This window comes from Conger conger, chromosome 11 (genome assembly GCF_963514075.1).
Source record: "Conger conger chromosome 11, fConCon1.1, whole genome shotgun sequence".
In the NCBI taxonomy this organism is placed as follows: Eukaryota; Metazoa; Chordata; class Actinopteri; order Anguilliformes; family Congridae; genus Conger; species Conger conger.
Window position 1 is genome coordinate 30,448,635 of NC_083770.1, and position 25,627 is coordinate 30,474,261.

A 25,627-nucleotide genomic window follows, 5' to 3' on the forward strand; every position below is an offset into this window, starting at 1 on the left:
GTTTTAGGGTGCCCCCATGAAGCAGGTCTGTGTTTGTGTCCTGTGTTTTAGGGTGCCCCCATGAAGCAGGTCTGTGTTTGTGTCCTGTGTTTTAGGGTACCCCCCATGAAGCAGGTGTGTGTTTGTGTCCTGTGTTTTAGGGTACCCCCCATGAAGCAGGTGTGTGTTTGTGTCCTGTGCTTTAGGGTACCCCCATGAAGCAGGAGGCCGGCAGCTCGTCGAAGCGGCACGACGTGCGCTCCATCATCGCCAGCTCCCCGCGCTCGTACCACAGCGTGCCGCCGCACCTGGAGCTGCGGCCGGAGGGGCGGGGCGGCGAGCGCGCGCGCTACGAGGAGGGCCTGAAGGGCCGGCCCAGCGCCGTGGTCAGCACCGCCGGCCCCATGGCCCTGGGGCCCGAGCAGGCCGCCAAGGCCCACCACAGCCCGCTGGGCTACGACGAGCACAAGGGCCCGATGCGGGTCCCCTACCCCGGCCCCGCCCACCGCGGCTCGCCCGTGTCCTCCCGCGACGCCGGCCAGCGCCAGCACGAAGGTACGGCAGATTTACAGCTTATACTTACAGCTTATTCTGTCCAAAGCAGTGTGCAATAAAGCTCTCTGAATAACTACAGAACACTGCTCTCTTTCAGATAGGGCTGGTGTCATAGACATGCATACTCATATTTCTTGTGGGTTTGAGCTTTCCATATCATCCTGGAGCTTTCAATTTGTGTTCCATACTGATCCTAATAAAGCAATTGCAATTTTGCTAGAAGTATGAATATTTTAGGGTCTACAATAGCTTTCCAAAGCTGTTTGTAAAACAGTTTCCCATGTGACATGAGGTACGTTTTTGTGTAATTATCAGATGACATTGCTAAGCACAGACAGCTGAACACAGGAGGCGGAAGGGGAATTGGGCTCTGGGGCCAGGGTTAGAGACTTTTCAAGAAACCTGCGTCACTGCTCTTTGCTAATGCTTTCTGGGCAGGAAGAGAAACAGGAAGAGAATCTTGAGAATCTCGTCCTGCACTAATTTGACTTTTAATGGAGAATCTGCATTCAAAGTAGAATTTAGTCTAGGTCTGGACTTACTTTAATCTGTCTGAGAGACTGGCCAAAGTATCAGCTATCCATAGCCATGAGCTTCTGTAGGTCGTAAGAGATGATTACAAGAGCTACAAGTACAAGTAGATATTTGCTCGATGCTGAGCATGGTGAGAATGGCCTGTGCACTACACTTACACTACGGTCTGCGTAGTTCCTCTTCTGCATGTTTACACCATGAACGCCCTCCCCCACCCCCCCCCCCCCCCCCCCTCTCTCTCTCTCTCTCTCTCTCTCTCTCTCTCTCTCTCTCTCTCTCTCTCTCTCTCTCTCTCTCTCTCTCTCACTCTCACTCTCACTCTCACTCTCTCCCCTGCAGGTGGCAGTAAGTCCCAGCCCCAGGAGCGTAAGGCCACTCCCACCCCTCGGGAGATGAGCTCCACCAAGTCTCCCCTGCCGGGCGTGGCCGAGCACCACGCCTCACTGGCCACCTACGAGCGGCTGCTGCAGGGCCTGGGGGCGGACGTGTACCGCGGGCAGATCCCCCTGACCTTCGACCCCGCCGCCCTGCCCCGGGGCATCCCCATCGACCCAGGTAGCACACCTTCAGCGTCCCCTTAAGCCTGATTTATACTTCCAACAAGTGTCATATGACAAAGATGATGTATGAGGTGTTATGAGTAGTAGATGTTATGAGTAGGCTATGCCAGGCTCTGCCATGTTTTAAAAAAATGTAAACATCAGCAGGTTGGTATTATCTTACCATAGAGACAACAGAACCCCCATGCAAAATGCTATGGGACACTTCCATTTCTTTTACTTGTTGAGAAGGTAATTGAACAAAGTTCATCAGGCTTCACAGTTTCTCTCCCTGGCTCCTCTCCACCAGCCTACTACCTTCCCCGCCACCTGGCCCCGAACCCGGCCTACGCGCACCACTACCCGCCCTACCTGATCCGCGGGTTCCCCGACACGGTGGCGCTGGAGAACCGGCAGACGCTGCTGAACGACTACATCACCTCCCAGCAGATGCACCAGTGGCCCGCAGCCGCGATGGCTGCCCAGCGCACCGACCTGCTGAGGGGCCTGTCGCCGCGGGAACAGCAACTCCCCCTGCCCTACTCAGCCGCTCCCCGCAGTGAGGCTCCGCCCAACAGGCGTTTTTTTGTCTGCTCCAGTCTGCCCCCCTGTGGCCGGACGAGCACTGTGCAATGCCCAACACTGGCCATTCTCACCTTACCCTAACTCTCACCTAGCATTCTCACTCACTTCACTTGATAGCACAGCGCCCTTTTAACACTTTGTACCGAATGTGTGTGAATGAATAGTGCCTGATCTGGAGAAAAGGCTGTTTGTGTGTGTGTGTGTTCAGTGGGAGGCCGTGTTTCTTACACTGTCTGTGTGCCCAGCTGTTGACAGTCCAGGCTCGTGACCAGGGCTCTACGCTGACGTTTCCTAAAAGCATGTTTGCTCCTACGCTAAAAAACATTGGGAGCAGATTAATGCATCCAAATTATTTTTCCAGCGGGCGCAAATCAGTTTTCAGGAGTAAATGCTGCAGAAACGGGAGCACTGTGGAGCCCTGCTCGTGACAGAACTCTCCTTTTCCTTCCCCTTCCTCAGGGATCATCGATCTGTCTCAGGTGCCCCACTTACCTGTCCTGGTCCCTCCCTCCGCAGGGGCGTCCGGCTCCCCCATGGACCGCATCACCTACATCCCCGGAGCCTCCAGTGCCTTCCCCAGCCGGCCCTACACCACCTCCCCCATCTCTCCAGGTACGCTAACGGCCGCTAGCCTTGGGCTCAATGTCACGCCCGAGGGCTCAGGTCTCATGAGGTAGACAGAGCGTTGCATGGCAAATGCAAAGTGTCTTTAAAATTAGGTTTGATATGTTGCTCAATGTTACCTTGTTCGGTATTGTTGCTGTTTTCGGAGACCACCAGTGACTACAGATGTCACTAAATCCACCAAAACCAAGTAATACAGGAAGACTAATTATTTTCATCGTCTGCGGTACTGTGGTTTGTGACTATCGAAAATATTTTACTGTTGTCTGATATACAGTGAACCACTGCTGGGGTATACAGTTAGTTAGTCAACCTCTGCTGGGTTATACAGTTAGATAGTCAACCACTGCTGGGTTATACAGTTAGATAGTCAACCACTGCTGGGGTATACAGTTAGTTGATATCGAAATAAAAGCCTGTGTGTGCATGAGCTGCTCTCTCTGAGTTGTTATGAGAGCTCTCAGGAGCCCTGTTTACCCAGCGTCCCTCTCTTTCCCACAGGCGGACCCTCACACATGAGCAAGGCGCAGGGAGGATCGTCTTCATCGGAGAGAGAGAGGGACCGGGACCGCGAGAGGGAACGGGACCGTGACCGTGAGCGGGACCGAGACAGAGAGAGGGAGAGGGAAAGAGACCGGGACAGGGAACGGGAGCGGGAGAGAGAACGAGACCGCGACCGAGAGAGAGAGAGGGACCGTGAAAGGGAGAGAGACCGGGAGAAGCCCGGCTCTATGGGACAGGGCACCGTGGAACATGCGCCCATCTGGAGACCAGGTCAGTGCAGCTGGTGCCTGCTGTTTAACTTGTTTTTTTCTGTTTGTCAGTTTAATGTTGCTTGCTTTTTTCCAGATAATTCAATTAAGTTCACAGTGTTTTTGAGTTGAGGTTTATATTGCTATTTTTAATCAATTGCAATAACAGTTTAAAATTCCTTCAGTATTTCGGTAGTTGTTTGTAGCTGTCTTATGTCCCATGTATTGTAGGTAGAGCCATGTTAGCTCTATTGGTGGTATAGGTGTGTATGTTAGCTGTATTGGCGGTATAGCCTTGTATGATAGTATGTATTGTAGGTAGAGCCATGTTAGCTCTATTGGTGGTATAGGTGTGTATGTTAGCTGTATTGGCGGTATAGCCTTGTATGATAGTATGTATTGGTGGTATAGGTGTGTATGTTAGCTGTATTGGTGGTATAGTCGTGTGTGTTAGCTGTATTGGTGGTATAGCCGTGTGTGTTAGCTGTATTGGTGGTATAGGCGTGTATGTTAGTATGTATTGGTGGTATAGGCGTGTGTGTTAGCTGTATTGGTGGTATAGGCGTGTGTGTTATCTGTATTGGTGGTATAGGCGTGTATGTTAGCAGTATTGGTGGTATAGTCGTGTTTGTTAGCTGTATTGGTGGTATAGGCGTGTATGTTAGCTGTATTGGTGGTATAGGCGTGTATGTTAGCTGTATTGGTGGTATAGGCGTGTTTGTTAGCTGTATTGGTGGTATCGGTGTGTGTGTTAGCTGTATTGGTGGTATAGGCGTGTGTGTTAGCTGTATTGGTGGTATAGGCGTGTGTGTTAGCTGTATTGGTGGTATAGGCGTGTGTGTTAGCTGTATTGGTGGTATAGGCGTGTGTGTTAGCTGTATTGGTGGTATAGGCGTGTGTGTTAGCTGTATTGGTGGTATAGGCGTGTGTGTTAGCTGTATTGGTGGTATAGGCGTGTGTGTTAGCTGTATTGGTGGTATAGGCGTGTGTGTTAGCTGTATTGGTGGTATAGGCGTGTGTGTTAGCTGTATTGGTGGTATAGGCGTGTATGTTAGCTGTATTGGTGGTATAGCCGTGTGTTAGCTGTATTGGTGGTATAGCCGTGTGTTAGCTGTATTGGTGGTATAGGCGTGTGTGCTAGCTGTATTGGTGGTATAGGCGTGTATGTTAGCTGTATTGGTGGTATAGCTGTGTGTATTTAGCTGTATTGGTGGTATAGGCGTGTGTGTTAGCTGTATTGGTGGTATAGGCGTGTGTGTGTTAGCTGTATTGGTGGTATAGGCGTGTATGTTAGCTGTATTGGTGGTATAGCTGTGTGTATTTAGCTGTATTGGTGGTATAGGCGTGTGTGTTAGCTGTATTGGTGGTATAGGCGTGTGTGTTAGCTGTATTGGTGGTATAGGCGTGTATGTTAGCTGTATTGGTGGTATAGCCGTGTGTTAGCTGTATTGGTGGTGTAGCTGTGTGTGTTAGCTGTATTGGTGGTATAGCCGTTTGTTAGCTGTATTGGTGGTGTAGCTGTGTGTGTTAGCTGTATTGGTGGTGTAGCTGTGTGTGTTAGCTGTAACGGACCCTCTCGTCCCTCAGGCACGGAGCAGAGCGCTGCTGGGAGTGGCGGCGGGGGTGGCCGTAGCTCCTCCCACTCCTACGGCCACCAGCACTCGCCCGTGTCCCCTCGCACCCAGGACAGCCTGCAGCAGAGGCCCAGCGTGCTGCACACTGGCGCCAAGAGCCTGCCCGTCTCTGCCGAGCACACCAACCCCTCCGTCCTCAGGTCAGACTCGCTGCTCAGCCCTGGTGGAGGAGTCTGGGTCTGCTGTACTCAACACATGCACTGAGCACATGAACACTGCTGTATTGTATTTCATATGTCCTGATGTGTTGCACATTGGTTGTGAGCTCATCTTTGCGTCCATTTGTCTGTCTGTGTGTCTGTCTCTGTGTTTCTGTCTGTCTCTGTGTGTCTGTCTCTGTGTGTCTGTCTCTGTGCGTCTCTCTGTGCGTCTCTCTGTGCGTCTCTCTGTGCGTCTCTCTGTGCGTCTCTCTGTGCGTCTCTCTGTGCGTCTCTTTGTTTGTCTCTCTGTGCTCCAGGTCTCTCCCGCCGGGGTCCTCGCGTTACCCGGGCTACACCGGCCACTTGCCCTACCTGGGTCTGGACTCGGCCGTGGCTAAAGAGCTGAGCCGGGGCTCTGAAGGGGGCAAAGTCCACAGCAGGGGAGGCAGCAGCAGCCAGTCCAAACACCCCCAAGACCCGCACGGCTCTACCTCCTCCTCGTCCAGCAAGTCTGAGCCCAAGCTGGTCAGCCCGCCCCCGGGGATGGTGTACGGCGGGGCCTACCCCCCGGGCCCCGCCCACCTGGGCCACCACCCGGGCCGGCACCACCCGCTGCTGCCCCCCCACCAGCACGCCCCCCCAGAGAACACGCCTGGCGGTTCCCGCGGCGACGGCACTCCCAGTAGGGAAAAGACTCATAACAAACTGATGTCCGCACAGGAAGTGGAGCTCCGAGCACTCGGTAAGACCACCATGACTGCGGCCAACTTCATAAACGCCATTATCATGCGTCAAATTTCTTGTGATACGGGGATGCCAGAGATGGGCTCGCCCACAGCTGACGGCGAGTGCGATGGTAAGACGCTCTGGAATCCAGGGTCCCCTCCACCCCGAAAATCCCCCCAAAAATATCCCCCCCTCTCCTCTTACCACCCCCGCTCCCCCCTACCCGTTTGTTGCCTATTGCACATTGTGGTGGTTGGCATCGTAAAATCAATATACCCATATGAATGTTTAATTAAAGCAGCAATGCTCTTTCGCTTTTTTGGTGATTCATACTTAAAGGAATGCGCTTTTAATTTGATATTTTAACGCATGGGAAGGTGGGTGGGATATTTAATTTTGATAATTTTTTATTTGAAACTGTCGCGCTATTGGCTTTCATAGTAATCCCCCTCCCCTGTAAGCATAGTGCTTGTGCTTACCTGGCTACTGGCAAAATGTCATATTCTGTGCAGCTAATATTCTCGAAAGAAGTAATGCATCAACCCATAGCAACCGCTCTTCACTGCAGCTCATTGAATATGCGCACTGTTGTAGCAGTAGCGAGTACAGCTGTCTGGCCATTGTTATGCATATATTCACAACCTGTGTCATTATGCCGCCAGCAAAGTTTGACACGTCTGAATTTGATAATAGAGAAGTAGAGTGACCAAAATTGGTCAGCCATCGATAGGGCCACTTACTAGCCTGACTCTGCAGAGAAGCTAGCAAAAGTAATCTGCTGCTGCTGCTGTACATACTCAAATAAATGACCTGGAATGTAAAAACAATCGCCGTTGGCCACCATCAGTGAGTCCTGAATGGTAGTAAGGTACTGTGTAAGGCATGAGTGGAGCCCGTGGATTTGAGTGAGAGAAACAGAGCTGGGGGGAGGGGCGTGCTGTCTGCTGCCTGCTCCTTCTGCGTTTCACTTTCACTGATCTTCCACACCTCCAGCTCAGCTGTCAGTCAAACTCTCTTACTGCTTTCATCTTTCCCCCTTTTCCATAATTACCCACATTACCCATATTACATGTTTACACACAGGCCTCTTACACTCACACGTACATATGCCAAGCCTTCATTTTAATTCCATAGACAAAAATGTTATTAATTGGTGAAATGAAAATTATTTACTTTTTATTTATTAATTCATTATTGGCTCTGCGGTTTTACATCCTTGTGCTTGGTTAACATTGCAAAAACAAAAAACACTGAATCTGCCCTTTTTAACCGTAAGATTTGTTGTTAAAATGCAAATATGTGCATGAATGAATCTGTGGTGGAAAGCACACAAACCTCTTTTTAAATGGAGCTGGTTTTCACAGACAGGCCAAAAAAAGGAATTGGTTTCCAGGCAGGATAGTCGAGAAGGCGGCTCGCAATATGGCTCCATATAATATCCGCCATCCTAGCTTTCCGGGCAGTTATGTCACAGAGTTCAGCGTCTAGAGTTATATCCGTATGGGCTTGAGTGCTGAATGTTCTCTGGAGGATACATCTGAAGCATGTACACACATACAAATGCACACTTACACATACACACATACACACAATCACACAGTGCTGTGGCTTAATGAAACTGATTGATTGCAGGAACTGGCCTAGGGCAGCCCCTGAAGGCCCCTAGGAGTATAACCTGAGATTTAATCAGGGTCCCTGCCAAGCTTCCATTTCCTCATTTTGCTGTTTTTGAGATAACATTGGAATGTAACAGATGTGATTTAGTATGAACATGAGTGTGTGCGGAGGGAAAAATACTCCCCTGAACATACTAAACACACCAACATACCAACCTTTTCTCTTTCATTTCATTCTTGGTTAATATTTTTTGGTTTGTTTTCATTGTCATTTCAAATGACTGAATATTTTGTTCTGGAGCTAGTCTTCTAAAAATGCATAATTTACAGTACATGTTTTATGAATATTTGTTCATGGCAAGAAGAGCAGGGAGGCGGATTTTGAATTTGGCAGCATGAGCCAGATGCATTGCACCTCCATGGATTTGGTGTAAACAGTGTGTCTTGGCTAGCATGGAAATTCTGTCCTTACACCATTTCTTTACAGAAACCCTCAATATTGTAGTTATAAACCAAACAACTTTACAAGCAGTACTGCTTGTGCAAACTAGGGGAACATCTGAAGACGAGTCATTTTAGCACACAAGTGACCTTCGTGCCCTCTGTGGGTACTTACACCCGTGTATTAGTGGCTTCTTTCAACATGGCTGCCCTTTACCACGAGTAACCAGCATGCACAGCGGTGAAGGCACTAAAATGTGTCATTATAAAGATGAGAGGGGACTGCACTCATCTAGTCGCATATGTAGTCCTTTAGCTGAGGTGGATTTTATGTATCGTTTTTAGCGTGTTTGTATTGCCTTATTGCAGTACTTATAGAGGGACTTTGCACCAAAGTTATGAGCAGAACCCTCGAAAAATGAGAAAAACAGACATTTAAATATTGACTGAAAAAGGCAGCCTTTTCAGGAACTCGGGGAACGTCCTGCTCTGTTACCACACTGCTTGCGTTATTCTGAAGCGGTCAGAATGCTCCCAGCGGTTACTTCGCAGGCCAGCGCGTATGGGAGCCATTTGCAGCTCTGGAAGATTTGGCCGAAGGTTCATAAGGATGCGGGGTTACTGAATCTCAAGAACGGATGTGAAGGACACAAAACACCTTTCGCTTGTCAGTCGACCCGCCCAAGCCTTTCTCTCTCACGCTCAGTCGACACCTAAACAGCTGTTGCTGTCTGTATCAAGCACTTTGAAGTGTTCACATCAGAACTATGGCTGCGCTTGGCATGTCATCTCCTACTCGTCTGTGTAGAATAGAATCCCAGACACTCTTGTTGCTTTTGGGATGCTATGGCTATTGAAGTCTAGGCCAAAGATAATGTGTTGCTGGCTCTGTATCTAGCACAGAGAGGAGTATCGCAGCATGTTGGTCTGCTCAGTTTACGGAGCTAGCACAGAACGAAAAATAGCTACATTCAGTACAAGACATCATCGCTTCGTGCTGCTGTGTGTGGCTATAGAAAAGTCCAGTATAGTTTTATGGTACCAGCAGGGATGAGCTCTGGACTATTAAACGTGTACGAATAAATACTGTGCGGTTCCTGATGATACATACTGTCATTCATAACAAATATAGCTATCCAGCCTGTGGCATTGCTTGTTTTTTTTTTGGCATATATTAATGAATATGCCCACCCCACTTCACCACGTCAGCTCTCCCCACCAATCCCCCTCACCCAATCCGCACCGCAGCAGTTAGTCCCACCTCATTTTCCTCCAAGCGTCCAGGGGTATGATCTAAACGCACGCCGAAATGAAGCAACAATTATTAGTTCATCATCACCCACCCATAATGAACGTTTTATTTACATTTTCAAGAGGTCCCATTGGAAGTTATAACTCATAGTTTGCCTGGGACTGAGGCAAGTCCAGCCATCTCGCCTGTACAGACCCATGAGATGGGTCTCAGACAGACACGGCAGGCTGATAAAGTGCAAAATCTTGTAGACAAGCTGCCGGAGTACGAGGCCAGCTTCGCTGGGGCTCTGCCAGGGACCTGTGGTCCTTGGGGGCCCCTCTTTCACTCAGCCGGAACCGCAGGAGCCACGCTCCAACTGTCGAGATGCAGAAAATAAGATTGACCGCAGAAAGCCAGTTACTGTAGTAATTGAAGCGAAGCCAGAGGCTTTGTCGGTACAGGTCTAAAATAATCTGTACACAAGACTGTGGCTTTGGGCCTGTCTAATAGTAGATAGGGCTCCAGAACATGACTGAAGTTCTCTTCATTTTTGCAGGAAAGACTAAGGGCCTGTCCATAGGGTGGCATTCTGTATCCATTTGAATTTGTTGGCAGGTTATTTGATGCCCAAGCGCTTGTCTATATGATTAGCTTCAAACTGAATCTGATTGGAGAGCTTTAGAAACCTTAAGTCTTGAAATCTCTTCAGAACCTTTACAATCTGCAGTCTCTGGTGCTGCTGGCTATTGACTGATGTAAGTTTTGGTAATTTCTCCCTGGGTCCCCACCTCCCTCCGTAAACTCAATTTCCATTCTGGGAACGCTTGTTTGCTTCATATGCTGCAGTAATATATCTGATTGTGTGTGGTGCTCAAAATCTGGCAGTAGAATACTTAATACTTATAGACTCTGGAATGTTTATACAGAAAAGTTTTTTGTACCAATCATATTTACAGATTTGCCAATCACTCCACAGATTTCTAATGAGGCAGAATATAACCTAAAACAGAAAGTCTATGCCTGCTACATAAACACAGTTTCACATATCCATTCAGCAGCATCTTTTACAAAACAAATCCGACACTTAAATTTGCAAAGTAAACTGCAAACCAGCTTCTTTTATTTCACTATAAATCACTATTTATTACAAGGCTTTATCTTTCACCTTTTTTCTGTTCATGTGTTTCTTTAAATTTGATAATTTGTTTCAAATATCTGGCTGCCTTTCATGAGCATTTCTGTCTTCGTACCGATGTCATGACGTGTCTGCGTTGGCCATGGAGACCCGTCTCCAGGGGTAGTATAATTGGCTAGCAGGGGAAATGCACACGGTAATGTACTGCCCAGCTTGCCAGTGCTATACGCGGCTGTATTCATCCTGAAGCTGTTTGTTGGCTGCCTGCTTTATGTGGAAACCAGCCACTGAACTCCTCGTCCCCTCTCTCCTCCCCCTCCTCTGTGCGTCTGTGTGTGCCGCGTGCGTCGGCTCGTCCTCCTCTGTGGTGTGTGTGTGTGTGTGTGTGTGTGTGTGTGTGTTTGGCGTGCCCCCTCTCCCCCCTCGTTACGTGTCCTGTGTTTCGGGTGTGTGTCCACCTCAGCGGCCCAGCAGAAGATGGCGTCCATGGAACAGCAGCACGCTCACTATCGACCCCCCTCGGAAGAGAGCCTCTCCCCCACCCACCCTGGCCAGCAGGGGGCCAACCCCTACACCAAGAGCGGCCAGCAGAGGGTGGTGACCCTGGCCCAGCACATCAGCGTAAGCCTGCCCCTGTGCCAGAGATCGCACTTCCATGTCACAGTCCCGCACTGTTCGCCATTTTTCCTTCTGATGGAGTAGCACAACACAGCAACACTAAACAGGCTGCTATGTTCTGATGGCGTTAATCAGAGTGTTAGCTTCAGATAGAGCGCTCCTAACGCATCGCTAATCGGAGTGCTACTCTCTGAAGGAACATTTAAAACGGCACTAACCGGAATCCTGCAAGCGTATGCTGTACTGTGCACTGAGCAGGTCTCAGCATTGCTGTGGTCAGCATGAAATGATAGGACATGTGCTGTGGAGAGCAGCAGAACTGAATGGCATCTCCAACACTAATGGCGTCTTCCTTGCGCTTCCTGTCCAAACAGGAAGTGATCACGAAGGACTACACGCGGCAGCAGACGCAGCAGCCGGCCTACTCCTTCCAGACGTCTCCGGTGCTGGACCTGACCCGGCCCCCCAGCACCCCCCAGCCTCAGCAGGCTTCTCAGGACCCAGGCCAGGGCTCGCGCTACCCTGAGGGGGCGTCTGGAGAGAGAGTCCGAGACAGGTATGACACGCTCTCTGTATTTCTGTCTGTCTCTCTGTTTAGCCCCGCCCATGAAAAAGCTGGCACCGACCTGTTTATTTATTTATTTTTCCTCATTTTGTTTGATATTTCTGTTTGCTGTCTCTCACTCTCAGTGTGAGACTATCTGACGGGTGCATTTATGAACGTGTCAAAGCTGTCTAGACTCACAGGGTCACTTCTGGCCAGGGAAGAACTGAAGTGAATGGGGATGTGTGGGGGATGTGTGGGAGGTGTGTGGGAGGTGTGTGGGAGGTGTGTGGGAGGTGTGTGGGAGGTGTGTGGGGGGGTGTGTGGGGGGGTGTGTGGGGGGGGTGTGTGGGGGGGTGTGTGGGGGGGTGTGTGGGGGGATGTGTGGGGGGATGTGTGGGGGGATGTGTGGGGGGATGTGTGGGGGGATGTGTGGAGATGTGTGGGAGATATGTGGTGGTTGTGTGGGAGATGTGTGGTGGTTGTGTGGGAGATATGTGGTGGTTGTGGGGGATGTGTGGAGATGTGTGGGGGATGTGTGGGGGTTGTGTGGGGGTTGTGTGGGAGATGTGTGGGAGATGTGTGGGAAATGTGTGGGAAATGTGTGGGAAATGTGTGGGAAATGTGTGGGAAATGTGTGGGAGATGTGTGGGGGATGTGTGGGGGTTGTGTGGGGGTTGTGTGGTGGTTGTGTGGGAGATGTGTGGGAGATGTGTGGGAGATGTGTGGGAGATGTGTGGGGGATGTGTGGAGGTAATCAGGACGGTGTTTCTGTGTTCAGGTCTCCTCTGCAGAGTAAGGTGTCTCCGGAGAGCCTCTCTGTAGACGGCATCGAACCCGTGTCACCTGCCGGAGGGCTGTCCGAGTCAGAGACGCAAGGGGCCTCTTACTCCGAGCAGGGGGACCAGGGGTAAGACGCTTTTAGTGTCCGGGCACACACGCACACACACAAGTACACACAAGCACGCACGCACATACACGTACATACACGCACGCACATACACGTACATACACGCACGCACGTACACGCACATACATGCACAGACACATACACACACACACACACAAGCACACACGCATGCACATACACGCACATACACACACGCACGCATGTACACGCACGTACATACACGCACGCATGTACACGCACGTACACGCACACGCACATACACATACACACACACATACACACACACACACTCAGACACACAAGCACGCACATACAGGAATACACACTAGCTCATATGTTCTTATAAGACCCTTTTCCTGTATACGCACATACATGTTTACACACAATCACATGTACCCATACTCACACATACACATACTGTAGGGGTACACACACTAGCACATACAGGCTTATACACACAAACACAGGCAAACACACATATCCAATTTGTCAGTGGAAAATAGTTGAATCTAATCCAAGCACACTCCTGCACAAATTACAAAAGCATGTGGTATGTGTCACTTGTGGTATGGATCATCTCCAAATTCAGGCGAATGCAGCCAAATTCAATACACCAGGAATTTGGCATTTTGTCATTTACCGAATATTTGAACAGAGCGGTCCGTACTGAGCAGAAAATACACAAGAGCACAGTGACGCACAGCTGTCTTCCTGAAATAGTCATATAGGAAATGATGGGATTGGCTGTTGCGGTCACATCACACACAGTGATAAAAGCCTCGCTCCTCCACCCTGACCTCACCCACCTGCACCCTGTCCCCCAGGATGGGCTCCCGCTCCCCGGCCAACAGCTCACAGCCGCCGGCCTTCTTCAGCAAGCTGACGGAGAGCAACTCCGCCATCGTCAAGTCCAAGAAGCAGGAGATGATCAAGAAGATGACGGTCAGCGGCAACGAGGCCGAATACAGTGAGTTCCTCTGGCGCTCACACACTCCCTGTGCTCAGAGAGGGTGAGGCAACTCTAAAACACACACTCCCTGTGCCCAGAGAGGGCGAGACAACTCTAAAACACACACTCCCTGTGCTCAGAGAGGGCGAGACAACTCTAAAACACACACTCCCTGTGCTCAGAGAGGGTGAGACAACTCTAAAACACACACTCCCTGTGCTCAGAGAGGGCGAGACAACTCTAAAACACACACACACTGTGTGCTCAGAGAGGGTGAGACAACTCTAAAACACACACACACTGTGTGCTCAGAGAGGGTGAGACAACTCTAAAACACACACACTCCCTGTCAGCCAGGGCGGGAGAACCCTTTTAGGCCTTTTTTCTCAAATTACAGTCTCAAATACTGGGTGTCAGGCCAATTGGTAGCACTAGATGTTCAGTTAATGACCTTGGAGGAAAGAAGGGCTGGATTTGTATTTGATGGCCAGATTTGATGATCCCCACTTTACGTGATGAGAATGTTTATCCTAATGGTGATGTAATGATCACTTCTGGTAGTTGAAAGCAATAAGGTTCAAGAACACTGACTTAAGAATTTGAAGAAAACATGCCAATTCTCAGGGGGTTAGATATGAATGCCCTGCACTACGCTTCCTTTCCGGAGGGAGGGAGAGAGAGCGTGAGTGAGATACAGACCCTGTACTTTAATGCTGTCCTATGTGCAGCTCTGTAAATGTGGATGCCATGTCTGAGCCCTGTCCTACACTCACTTCCCTCCTCAGATTCTGGCCAGCCAGGCACAGAGATATTCAACATGCCTGCTTCAACGACAGCAGGTAAGATATTTGCACAACAAGATTGCTGTATTTTTTTCTGAAAGGTGTGAAACTGAAAACAGTAGTCTGTACCAATTCCTGCTTCTGTTCAGTTCATGCACACACACACTCACACACGCACACAAAGCTAAGTAATGTGCTGGACTAAAACACTGAAACTTGTCCACGCCCTATTCCCAAGTAACTTCTGAATAATTTGAAAGGGATCAATCTAACCAATTCCAAGGGATTTTTGTTGAGGCACAGAAAGTTGACATCACACCTGGGTGAAATGGAGTTATTTATACAGGTGTTTGTTCTGAAGGCAGCCGAGGACCATGTTGTCCAGTTTCTCAATGTGCAGATAAATCGGGAATCACTTGGGGGACGCTTCGAGTGAAGCTGTGTGCTGTCCCACAGCAGTTAGTCATTAAGGACACAAGTTTTTGGCAGCCATTTTGAATATAATAAAAACTGTTGGTTTCTCTGGCTTTCTCTATTGTTCTCTCTCACATCTCTATCTCTCTCTCTCCTTCTCTCCTCCCTCCCTCCCTCTCTCACAGGGTCTGTGCCCACTCGAAGCCACCCGGCTCCAGAGACGACGGGCAACACCATCGGTCTGGAGGCCATCATTAGGAAGGCCCTGATGGGCAAGTATGATGACCAGGCGGAGGACCGCTCCGCCCCCGGCGGTGGTAACCCCCTGTCTGGCAGCGCGCCTGCAGCGGGGCCCGGGGCCGAGGGCCGGAACGAGGAGCCGTACTCACTGCCAGGTCTGCACGCTCGCTCCATCTTTTCCTCTATCGCTTCCTCACTTTCTCCCCCAATCCATCTCTCTCACACTTCATTTGTTCTCTTCCTCCCTGAGTGGCTGTTAAGAGTCATCTCCATTCACTGTTCCACAGTCCCTCACTGCTTGCATGTCAGTAAATCAGTTTGTGGTGTCTCTTCTCATTTCCATACGTTTCTGTGTAAGACGGGAAGTAAGAAGAGGTCCCTGAACCTTTGCGGAAGTCGCACAGTTAGAGCACACGGTCCCCCGATTGGCCAAACACAGAAACAGGCAGCCAATAGCAGAGCACACCTCACTGCTGAGTACTGCAGGGGCCTCTGGGATGGCGGGGGGGTACTGAGGTTCCCTGTCCTTTCAGGTTTGGGCAAGTCGAAGGGCGGGGGCCGCTCCAACGGGCGCAAGGCCAAGTCCCCGGGGCCCGGGCTGTCGGGGGGCGAGAGGCCCTCGTCCGTGTCCTCTGTGCACTCCGACGGGGACTGCAACCGCCGCACGCCTCTCACCAACCGAGTGTGGGAGGACCGGCCGTCCTCCACAGGTACACACACACACACAGACACACACACACACGCTCACACACAGAGGAACACGCAGGGGCCTGATATCAGCCTGTCCATCTGTTCTATGTTCCATGTCTGAGTGACCCCTCCCCCTTCACTGCATCATTCATAGGGTACGCCCCCTCGCCTGCGTGCTGGCCAATGGCGTCGTCTCTCACCGCTCTGTTTCCTCCCCCTCCAGGCCCCACGCCCTTCCCCTGCAACCCCCTCACCATGACCATGCGCTTCCCGGGCGGGGTGGTGTCGTCCCCGTCCCAGGGAGGGGGCCAGCGGCAGGCCTGGGGCGACGAGGAGCCAAAACCCCTGCTGTGCTCCCAGTATGAGACGCTGTCCGACACCGAGTGAGACCAGAGACCCGCCCAGGGACCGGCGCTGTCCACTCCGAGCCTGCTGCTGCCTCACACACGCACACACACACACAGCGCCCAGCGCCGCCCGTCTCCCACCCAAACCCCCAGGTCCACACGGCTCCGCAACTGTCAGCAAGCCCCGAAAACAGAGCGCTCCACCCCCGACGGTCCAGCCTGCCCCAGAGGACGCTGGGAGGGGAGGCTCTGATGGAGCACAGCTGCTCAGAGAGTGTGTGTGTGTGCGCGTACGTGTATGTGTGTACGGATGAGTGCGTGCACAGTCACTCCAGGACTATTTGTAGGATAAATCACTTTCTTTTCTTTTTTTTTACCGTTTTTCTCTCGCTGGCCTTATCAATGGAGAAACACACCAACTCGCGTCACGTTTTTCTCTGTACAGTCATGTTGTGTTTTATGTCCGGACTGTCTGTGGAAGGGACTTGGTACGACCCCATAGTCAGATGCCAACCTCTTTTCTGGGTTTTTTTAAACCGATAAACTCCTGTATGTCCACACACCGCAAGCAGCCTCGGTGACTTCACACAGGAACCCCCCCCCCCCAGTAAACAGGAAGTGACACAGTGCCTCTGCGCTCGGGCGTGTGTCCTCACAGCCACGCACTCAGGAACTTGGGCCCTCTAAAAGGAGAATGAAATAAAACTGTAAACGCAGACCAGCCAAGCCTTCTGAACACTGCGGTCTTCTAGGCCACTTCGCCCTGCCTGCGCGTGGTGACCGGGGCGGAACAGAGAGCCGCGAAGCAGGGCAGTCCCTCTCGGCCGAGCTCGCCCACGCCCGTCCCTCACCCGCGGGGGTGCAGGGGGCAGCCGGAGGCTCTGGAGGTGGAGTGACGCCCCGACCACCCCACCAGCAGCTGTACCTGCAGACCGTCTCTCTCTACCCGCCCAGCCTGCAGCCTGACGCTCATAGAGAAGAGGGGGGGCATCGTTTTTCTTTCTTTCTTTCTTTTTCTTTTCTTTTTTTAAGCCAGTCCAGTCCCGTGTTTGAAAGTGAGCTGAGACCTTTAAATACTTTTGATGGTGACTTTCGTGTCAGTCGTTGTCTCTTGTTTATTTCTGCGATTAGCTATGCCGGGGGTATTACTTGGGTGTGTTATTTCATTGGTTTACAGGGTATACATGCTGTTCATTGTTAGTGTTATCATACATTCAGACACAAGTGTTGTTTTGTTTTTGTAAGGCAGGTGGAGGCGTATTTTCATGAAGCAAAAAAAAAAAAGAGAAAAAGAAAAAAAAAGAAACTGCCGAACTAAGTCATTGAGGCCGAGGGCTGCTCCTCTCCTCTGGTTCTGTTGTATTTACCATGTATATACGTTTGACTGTATTGAGACTGTTCTTTGACATTGAGCACTTAGACGTCGGTCTTCACTGCGGCATTTTAGATGAAACGCGACTTCAGACAGGAGGTGGATTGTGAAGTAGGCGGGTGGAGCAAACGGGGGCAGTCTGGCACAGGTTTCATTCAGGGCTGAACTGGCTCTTTGTGCCCCAGGCACGGGCCCCAACCACAGACCAGGTTTAACACAGGCCCTGCCGAGCACACTCGGGTAGACTTTCCAGCGTCCCAAGTTTGAATTCTGCTGAAAAAAAGGAGGAGAAATGAAAACGGAACACCTCTCTGCTATAAAACGGAAGCCATCCCCTGCGTTTTGCTCTCGGTAGGTGGCACTGCTAGCCGTAGCCTCGTTCCACGATTCGGCCCGTTCCTTGCGAGTGTGCCCGGGGATGTGGGGTTTGTGCCCTAATCCTGTTCAGGTGCAGTCACACCAGTGCAGTCACACCAGTGCTGTCAGACCAGGTGTAAAAGCAAAACCTATAACCTATATTCTTTTGTACAGTTTTAAAAAAATATTCCTAGTGTTAAGTGCCATTTATTTTGCATATACAGTACTGAAGTTACTAAGTGACTACGCACAATTTCATTTTACTTTTTTCATGTCAGGATTATAGATGAGGTGCTGGGGTTTTGAAAGGGTAAGGGAAGCATCCCTATTTTCATTCTACAGAGGATTACTTTCAAATTTGTTCAAATGTGTTGTTTTTTTTCTTTCTTTCTTTCTGGACCAGTTATGCCCACCCCTCCAGAAGACCCATTGGTAGCCAGTGTCTGCACCTCACAATGCTCTCCCAGAGCCTAAGGCGACCATGCAGTACTTACACAATAATAGTTATCAGTAGTAACAGTGGCAATCTCAACAGTTATTAGACCAAATGAATTATGAGCATTTTGCTCCTAACATATAAACACTACTGAGAGCGGAGTGGCTGGCTGAGAAAGGAGCCAGCGCACCGTCCCTTTGGGGTGGCAGGCACACATTCTGATATTTTAGCTGCTGGGAAACCTGAGAGAATCAGCTTTCCTGTGACTCCGTTTCCTCATTGGTACATTTGTAATACCATTTAGGAATACCCCCATTTGTACATGATGTTAAGGTCGTATGACATCAGTGTCAACTACGTGGAGTATATGTGCATGATGAGTATCCGCCTGTCTGCTCTGTGACTAGTAACAGCGCTGCCTGATCTGGCAGCAGAAAAAATCAAGAGCAGCAATAGGAAGGAGAAAAGATCATCATTTTTCTAACCCCCCCTCCCCAAATGAATCTTGTCTGGCTCTGTTGTCTGTTGATGGGGGGGTGGGGGTGGTAATGAATGGGAGAATGGAACACCTTGTACTATAGATGGAACCCAGCTGTCATGACAATGGAGTTGAGTAAGGTATTTTTCCAGCCCTGGGCTGTGAACATCAGTGCCACCCCCTGGACAGGACTAGAAGTGCACATCCCATTTGTCATCATGTACTAGAGAGATGGGAGGGAGAGTGTTTTATGAATTTAGAAATGTAGTAAATCATACATCACTGTCTACAAACACTGTACTCAAATTCTGTGGAATTGTCAACGCAAACTCTTTCATTCTCAAGACGACCTTTACAAGATGATGTTTAACTCTTGAGGACTGGCAGAAGTGAGACAGACTAATTCATATCCAAATTTTTAACACTTAAAACAATAGTTCTAGAAATGCGTTGTTTTTAAAAGTGTCTGGGTTTTTGTGTGCGTGCGTGCGCCTGTGCATTTTTATTGACGACCTTCTTTCTTTTTTTGTGGATCTTGTTTTCTCTTGTGCTGCCTGCTTTTGATTTTAGCCTATCGTGCAATCAAGAGCGACTTTCACTTTTAAAGTTAAAGATGTTAGTGTTATTAAAAGACAAGTAAAGAGAAGAGAGCCAATATTATGTTCCAGAAACCTACAACGGGAAGGGCGGGTGGGGTGCTGGTGGTGGTAAGCGGCATATAGTTTGAACAACCATATTGTGCATAATGATTTTCGTTTTATTTTTTATTATTCTAACCCGGTGTATTATAGCAAGGACTGTATATAGAACTGAAAAGATGTAAATATTTATGTGGCTTGCTGCAAGGTCGGTATTCACAGGAAGACTGTATTCACTGTTTTACTCTACATGCCCACCAGCAAGCTTCGTGGATAGCAGTGTAAAAAATGAAATTAAAAAAAGAAAAAAGCACTGCCTTAATGTTTAAATAAAAAGCTTATTGCCATTGATCCATGCTGTCCTTCTTTTCTTTGAACTTCTGTTATTCGTTACACTTCACAAAAACACGACTATTAATCGTAAAAAATTATTGAATTATTTTATTTTAACGAGAATTTTATTTACCGATTACCAAGTTATTAGGCCTACCATTAAATATTTAAAATATATATATTTTTTATTTATATTTTTTTATTATAATTTTCTTTTTTTTGGCGGAAAAATAGATTGAGTTCTCTATTTTTCCGCCAAACACAGCAGATGAGTCAAGGTCACATGGTTTGTGACGTGATGGTTTTCTTCCCAACTTCCAACCACAATTGAAATCCAAGAATTTTAACAAGCTTTTCATTTTAAGTAATTAAGTACTTTTCACATTTAGAGGGATTACTTGCCCCCTTAAACCAAATTTTGTCATATACGTATGCATACCAGAAAGAATAAAATGTCCATGTTCATATTGTGCTTATTGAACTATATTGCCACCAATGCATAGGCCTATGCCTATTTTGTAGAAAAATAACATATAAAGTGGTAAATTACTTTTAACTGATCAAATTAAAGTGCATCGGTATGTTCCTACTTGGTTAAAGTGTTGACACTTGGCTACCAAAACTAACCATTTGGAAGTTAATGAAGAATTCATAGGCAAAGCAAATTCTAAAAAAGTTAATCTGCATTTTGTTGATACGTTTAAGGGGAAAAATTACAAATTAAATGACTTAATTACCTAATTATGAGCATATTAGCTTCAGTATTTTATTTGTTACCTCTTCTTAGGTAATTGTTTGCAATATGAACATGTTTATTTTATTCGTCATGCCATTGCAAAGATATTTCTGGCATAATGTGGTTTAAGGTAGGCTAAATAATCAATTTTAAGATGGCAAGCACTTACTGCTATATAGGATATGTGCATGGTGGCGATCGTCCGCATTCGATGCCTTCCTGTCTTAGAAGGAAGCATTTTTGCCGTTTGAGATCCAGCCCCAAATCTTTCATGATTAATTGGTCCTTGAAACAAGTGACTGGTGCAAAACTGCTAAATGCTTTCCGTGAACTCTAATCGAAGCGAATGTATAGCCGAGTCGTAAAGTTTCCCTCCACCAGGTCATGTATTTCCTTGGAGACCAGCGTTTTTTTCGTGGTTATTAAAAAGAGACCACCGGCGTGTGAAATTGTGGCCTTGAGGCACTAACATCATGGCAGATTTTGGGCCAGATCAGTTTGGAAGATGCGCTACTTGCCCCATCCTACATGAAGACACCAAAGGTAGACCGCTACTGTGGGTCTTCAACAACAACATGCAAATATGTGAGTAGCCTATTGCTTTGGAAAATCAGATAAATGGTTAGTTTATTCATTATTGATTGCTTAACCACTTGGTACAGCTATAGCCTACATCTTACCACTATGCAACCTTACCCTCCTGATAGGCTACAATAAATTAAAATGTTACAAATTAATAGGGGTACCATTAGCCACACGTGGCAAGTATCTTTAGACCTTTTTTCTGAGTGTAGCCTATAAACAATAGAACAGCAGTAACGTTACACGGCATTGACAATAACACACGACGTCAGCCGGGTCTGAAAAATAACGAGATAAAAAGCGAGTCGTGGACAGATGACATTCAAGATTTAACGGACACATTTTCAGTTCCAACATTGCAATTTAAGTAGGCTTCATGCAGCAGACTGCTGACATGCGCAAATAGTCAGTAGATGACAAAGGCAGTTATGTTTTCTTTCCACATTTTATTTGTTCTCCAAGGTAAACTAGTTGAACTCGATTTTTGTCAACACTGTGTACCTTGATGCTGTAAATGGCATGGCAGCTGAGCCACGAATAGCATCACACAATGCCTTGAAAAAATTACTGTCACTTTATTCTCACCCCCATGTCAACTGAATAGGCCTGTCTGGTGTAAGTTTTGTGGCAATATCTTGCTCAGTTTGGTCCCGCTGAGACATATACCAATAGTAGCCTAGTGGATGGGATCCAGCATAATGCATAACACCAGATATTCAGCTGACATGAGGATCAGTAGCCTAGAACGTGACAGGCATAACATTTATTTTAAAGAGAACCATTCCTTGAAATCTCTCTAAGTAATTTTTACTGAAATACATAAGTAATTTTTAAATTAATAGTCTTATCTTATGTAGGCCTACTCTTAAGTAAGTAGCGTGCTCTTTCCACCTGTGGTCCTTGGCAGGCACATTAAGAGAGGGTGGCTCTGGGCCCAAGCACCTGCCCCTTTTGCCCCCAAGTATGATATCAATCATATAGGCCTACATTTATTCAAAGCTGTTGAGTGTAAATCAGGTTCAAATGTTGACACCAGATATTCATGGAGTTGGAATATTTCCCTTCTAGAGAATCCCACAGGCTTCAGGGTCCCCCCACCATCATTTCCCAATATTCTCTGGGAAACACTCATTTGTATTATTATTATTATTGTTGCCATCATTAAATTTCATACATAAATTTTCATACACAAAATATTCTGTATTATGATATATCCTAAAACAGTTTTTCTCGGTTGGTGGGCCATTTTCTCACTGAGCACCTGCCCCTGGAAAGGTCTATGCCCAGCCCTGGTCCATGGTTATGCACGTTTGTCTCTGCCCAGCCCTGGTCCGTGGTTATGCACGTTTCTGTTCCACCCGAGGTTTCAGACACCAGTGCTTTAGCCAATGCCGTGCACTGCCTAGCACCCCTGTCTCTGGAACAACAGAGATTGGCATAATAATCTGAAATTGAATCCCGCTTCAAACCCTTGCTTAGTTCCAATGTAGGCTACCAAATGTTTGCTCTTGCTTAGTAAAAACGATTGCAAATTGTAACACATGTAATGTGTGTTTCTGAGATAGGATCTGCATAACCAGTCACCCTAACAATTGAATTGACCCTTGGACCATGAACGGCAAAATGAATAGAAGTGGGAAAGCATTGTCCACTAGATGGAGCTATGTAGTCAGCATCAAATGTGGCATATTTATGTAGTCTTCTTGTTTGAGTAGGCTGCAATGCCATTATCTTGGGTGTATCCTTATCTCAGTGTTGTAATATGTTGGAATTGTAGTATCTGCAATGATTGTTTCAGAAAGATTTGGTAGATTTGGCCAAAAAAATCTGCTGGAGCTGACTCATTATGAAGTTTCTAGATGCTTAATGCGATTGCCCATCCTGTAGCACACTTCTTTCTTGTAATGTATCGCTTGTTAATAATTGATTTCAGGGTGTACTGTACGCATAAAGTGGTTTTTCACTCCCAACTGCTTTTCTCATGCTTGCCTCGATCACATTGAGGGTTTGAGTCATAGTGCTCATTTCATGGCTATTTCCCTTTTTTTCATTTTAACATCTCCTGTGGAATTTCTAAACTCAGCACTTTGGATAGATTATTGTCTAGACAGAAAATCTTTTCGAAAATCTGGAGTCACTTCCTAGACACTGGAAAAAATAAAAAAGATTCCTTTGCTTCTATTTGTCGTTTTTGAAGACCAAAATAGTCGTTCAACTAATTATAGTATCCAGTCTGTCAGGGAAAAGCTCATCTCATTTGGGAATATTTAATGGAATAACTGTGGCTTGTATGGAACGCGCATTTTCTGACACATTTTCATACTTTTCACACCTTTTTAAAACACAAACAGCCCTTGATCCTGGCTGCTCAGACACCACACTAATATGAAACGGTCATAAGTGCTGCCCCACCCTGAATAAATGCATCTTGTGTTCTGTAAGAGTCCAGACTCGTTTCATGATTTGGTGTGGTGACCAAGAGAGAAAGAGGGAACATAGATTTAGTTTTTCTTGCACAAAAGCCTGGTTAGAAGGAGGGCCAGGGAGGTTGATGACCTGAGGTTCCTGCTCGATGGTTCACCTTTGGAACTCAGAAGATAACCATGGAATCGCTATCAAACAGTGTTAAATCATTGCCCACCTAACAGAGTGTAGCGATTTACATTCGACACAGATCGATCATGTTAGTTTTCAGAATTCTGTCATGACAAGTAAACAGCACTGGTAGTTCAATTGAAATGGGACGGATTGGTGATCTGCAAGCCTGTTATTTATTTTTGGCTCTTATACCTTACGATAAGCAAGTGTGTTGCATTTAATTTTCTGTTTCTCCCACGGTGAGTGCGCACAAGGAATGCTCATATCTGTGATGTTTTAAGTACCCTGCGTAAATGGTCTAGTGGTGAGGGTATGCTGTGTGATTATTGGCAAGGAACAGTTCTATAAAGGTAAAAACCACTGGACAAACAAGGTACAGTACAGGGCTGGGGTGAATGAGTCTATAATCTTTAGAAAGAGCTATAAGTACAGAAATGACCTCAACCATGGGATAAATTGCCGTATATGAATTAACACATTAAAAGAAAGACTGAATCAGTTAACATGTTCTTTTGGCATAAAAACAAACAGAAAAGTGCTGTTAGTGGCCTGGTTGGGTTTTAGTATATGATGTAGAGTCAGCTCCCAGGGTTCAGTGCTGGCGATCTATGGTTGTTCTTTCCCTCTGGCTGTCTCCTTGAAGCTTTTTCAGCCTGAAATCAATACCCCTGAGTCCTTCCAGAGGTGACCTTTACCAGTCCTGGGCAGCTAGAGGACCTGACCCAAATTGACAGTGAGTCACCAGCAATATGGATTCACATATTGGATTTCTCCCAGGGGCTGATATATTTAGCTTGCTCGTGACCCAGAGTGTTTTTTTTTTTTTCTTCTGTATTTAATTATACAGTGTGGTACTTTTGATTTGTATTATGAATGCTATATTGCATTTCTTACTGTAATTGCATACTTCTGAATCTCCACAAGGCGCTATTGGTTTGAGAAAATGTTAAAATAAGTCTGTTTGCCTGAGTGAGACAGGAAAAGGCTAAGTTAGGATGAAAGGCTCTTTGATTTTAGACCCAGCATCAGGAATAGTATATTGATTGTTATTTCTCACCAGAACACAGGGAAATATGAAAGTTTAATGTGTCCCTGCCTAAGATATGGTGCGGTGAAGATCTTGGATTTTCTTTACCGAATAGATGTACTTTATTAACTTTTAAAGCTTTCACAAATTAAGTTACAACATCCGAAAACTACTTCTACAAGCACACCCTGTGTAAGAATTTAATGTTGAGTGCAGTAGTCATTTGGGAACTGGGTTTGAAATCAAACTGGGTTTCAGTCATAGGGGGAAACTGCTCTTACACTGTAATTGCTTTAGGACACATTGAGAAGCTGAAATGAACTTAAGCTTAATGTCTGCTCTGAATGGTTTGTTAAAAACGGTATGCATACAGTAAGTGTGCTTCATCTTGTCATTAATGGCTTGGGCCTTGGGTCATAGGGTCTTCATAGGGATTTATTCAGTACAGCCGTTCTCTTTTTTGACTTCTCCTGTTAAATCTCTCCTTCCTGTACCACTGTAAGATCCCATAGGATGTCTGTCTTTACTTTAGGTGTACAAACGAAAGAAAGTAAGCGTATTAAAGCTGCCCTGACAGCTAATGGGACGCTTGTGTGAGAGGGAGTCTGGCCAGGGAGTGATACTCGTGGGTCACAGTGACAGATTTAAAGAGGGAAGTCTGAGGCTGCTTGGACCGTTGCAACCAGCGGTGGAGTTCTGCAGCCGGGGTCTGACTTCAAAGACTCTGTAGGACTCCTTCCTGTAATCTTAGGCTAGTTTCTTCTTCTTTTTTCAATAGCCAGACCACATTAATGGCATGACCTTTCCTATGGTGTGTCTCTGGGACTTCCTCTTCTTTGGCCGTGAAGCCAAAAGCAAAATGGTGGCCTCTCTTGATTTCTTCTAATGTATGTGTGAACCTCTTTCTGGCATGTGGAATATTGGAACACTTGCATAAGAATTTGATTGCAACTCCACAGGTGTTTGGTCTCCGGTTAATAATAACAGGATATGGTGAACTAAATATGTCCAAAGTGTATATTGATTCTCAATAGTCTGGAATAAACCTCAGACAAGATGAAATAACGTAACATTGCAATACA

At 47.3% G+C, this 25,627-nt stretch overlaps 1 protein-coding gene across 4 annotated transcripts in view; it reads left to right on the plus strand.

Moving 5' to 3' along the window:
- ncor2 (nuclear receptor corepressor 2) overlaps window positions 1-19,620 on the plus strand; it is a 133,058-nt gene extending 113,438 nt beyond the window's left edge. For 2 of the 4 annotated variants that reach the window (XM_061259579.1, XM_061259581.1), the window contains exons 33-47: window positions 186-534; window positions 1,408-1,623; window positions 1,918-2,166; window positions 2,709-2,804; window positions 3,318-3,590; window positions 5,156-5,342; window positions 5,660-6,198; window positions 10,958-11,115; window positions 11,487-11,668; window positions 12,438-12,566; window positions 13,391-13,533; window positions 14,301-14,354; window positions 14,897-15,106; window positions 15,485-15,661; window positions 15,865-19,620. In XM_061259579.1, the coding sequence (XP_061115563.1) occupies window positions 186-534; window positions 1,408-1,623; window positions 1,918-2,166; window positions 2,709-2,804; window positions 3,318-3,590; window positions 5,156-5,342; window positions 5,660-6,198; window positions 10,958-11,115; window positions 11,487-11,668; window positions 12,438-12,566; window positions 13,391-13,533; window positions 14,301-14,354; window positions 14,897-15,106; window positions 15,485-15,661; window positions 15,865-16,028 (3,126 nt within the window). In that variant the 3' untranslated portion in view covers window positions 16,029-19,620. Of the gene's footprint in view, window positions 1-185; window positions 535-1,407; window positions 1,624-1,917; window positions 2,167-2,651; window positions 2,805-3,317; window positions 3,591-5,155; window positions 5,343-5,659; window positions 6,199-10,957; window positions 11,116-11,486; window positions 11,669-12,437; window positions 12,567-13,390; window positions 13,534-14,300; window positions 14,355-14,896; window positions 15,107-15,484; window positions 15,662-15,864 lie in introns of all 4 variants that reach the window. The other 2 variants (XM_061259578.1, XM_061259580.1) reach the window with 2 other exon arrangements.
- Window positions 19,621-25,627: the final 6,007 nt, after the last annotated feature.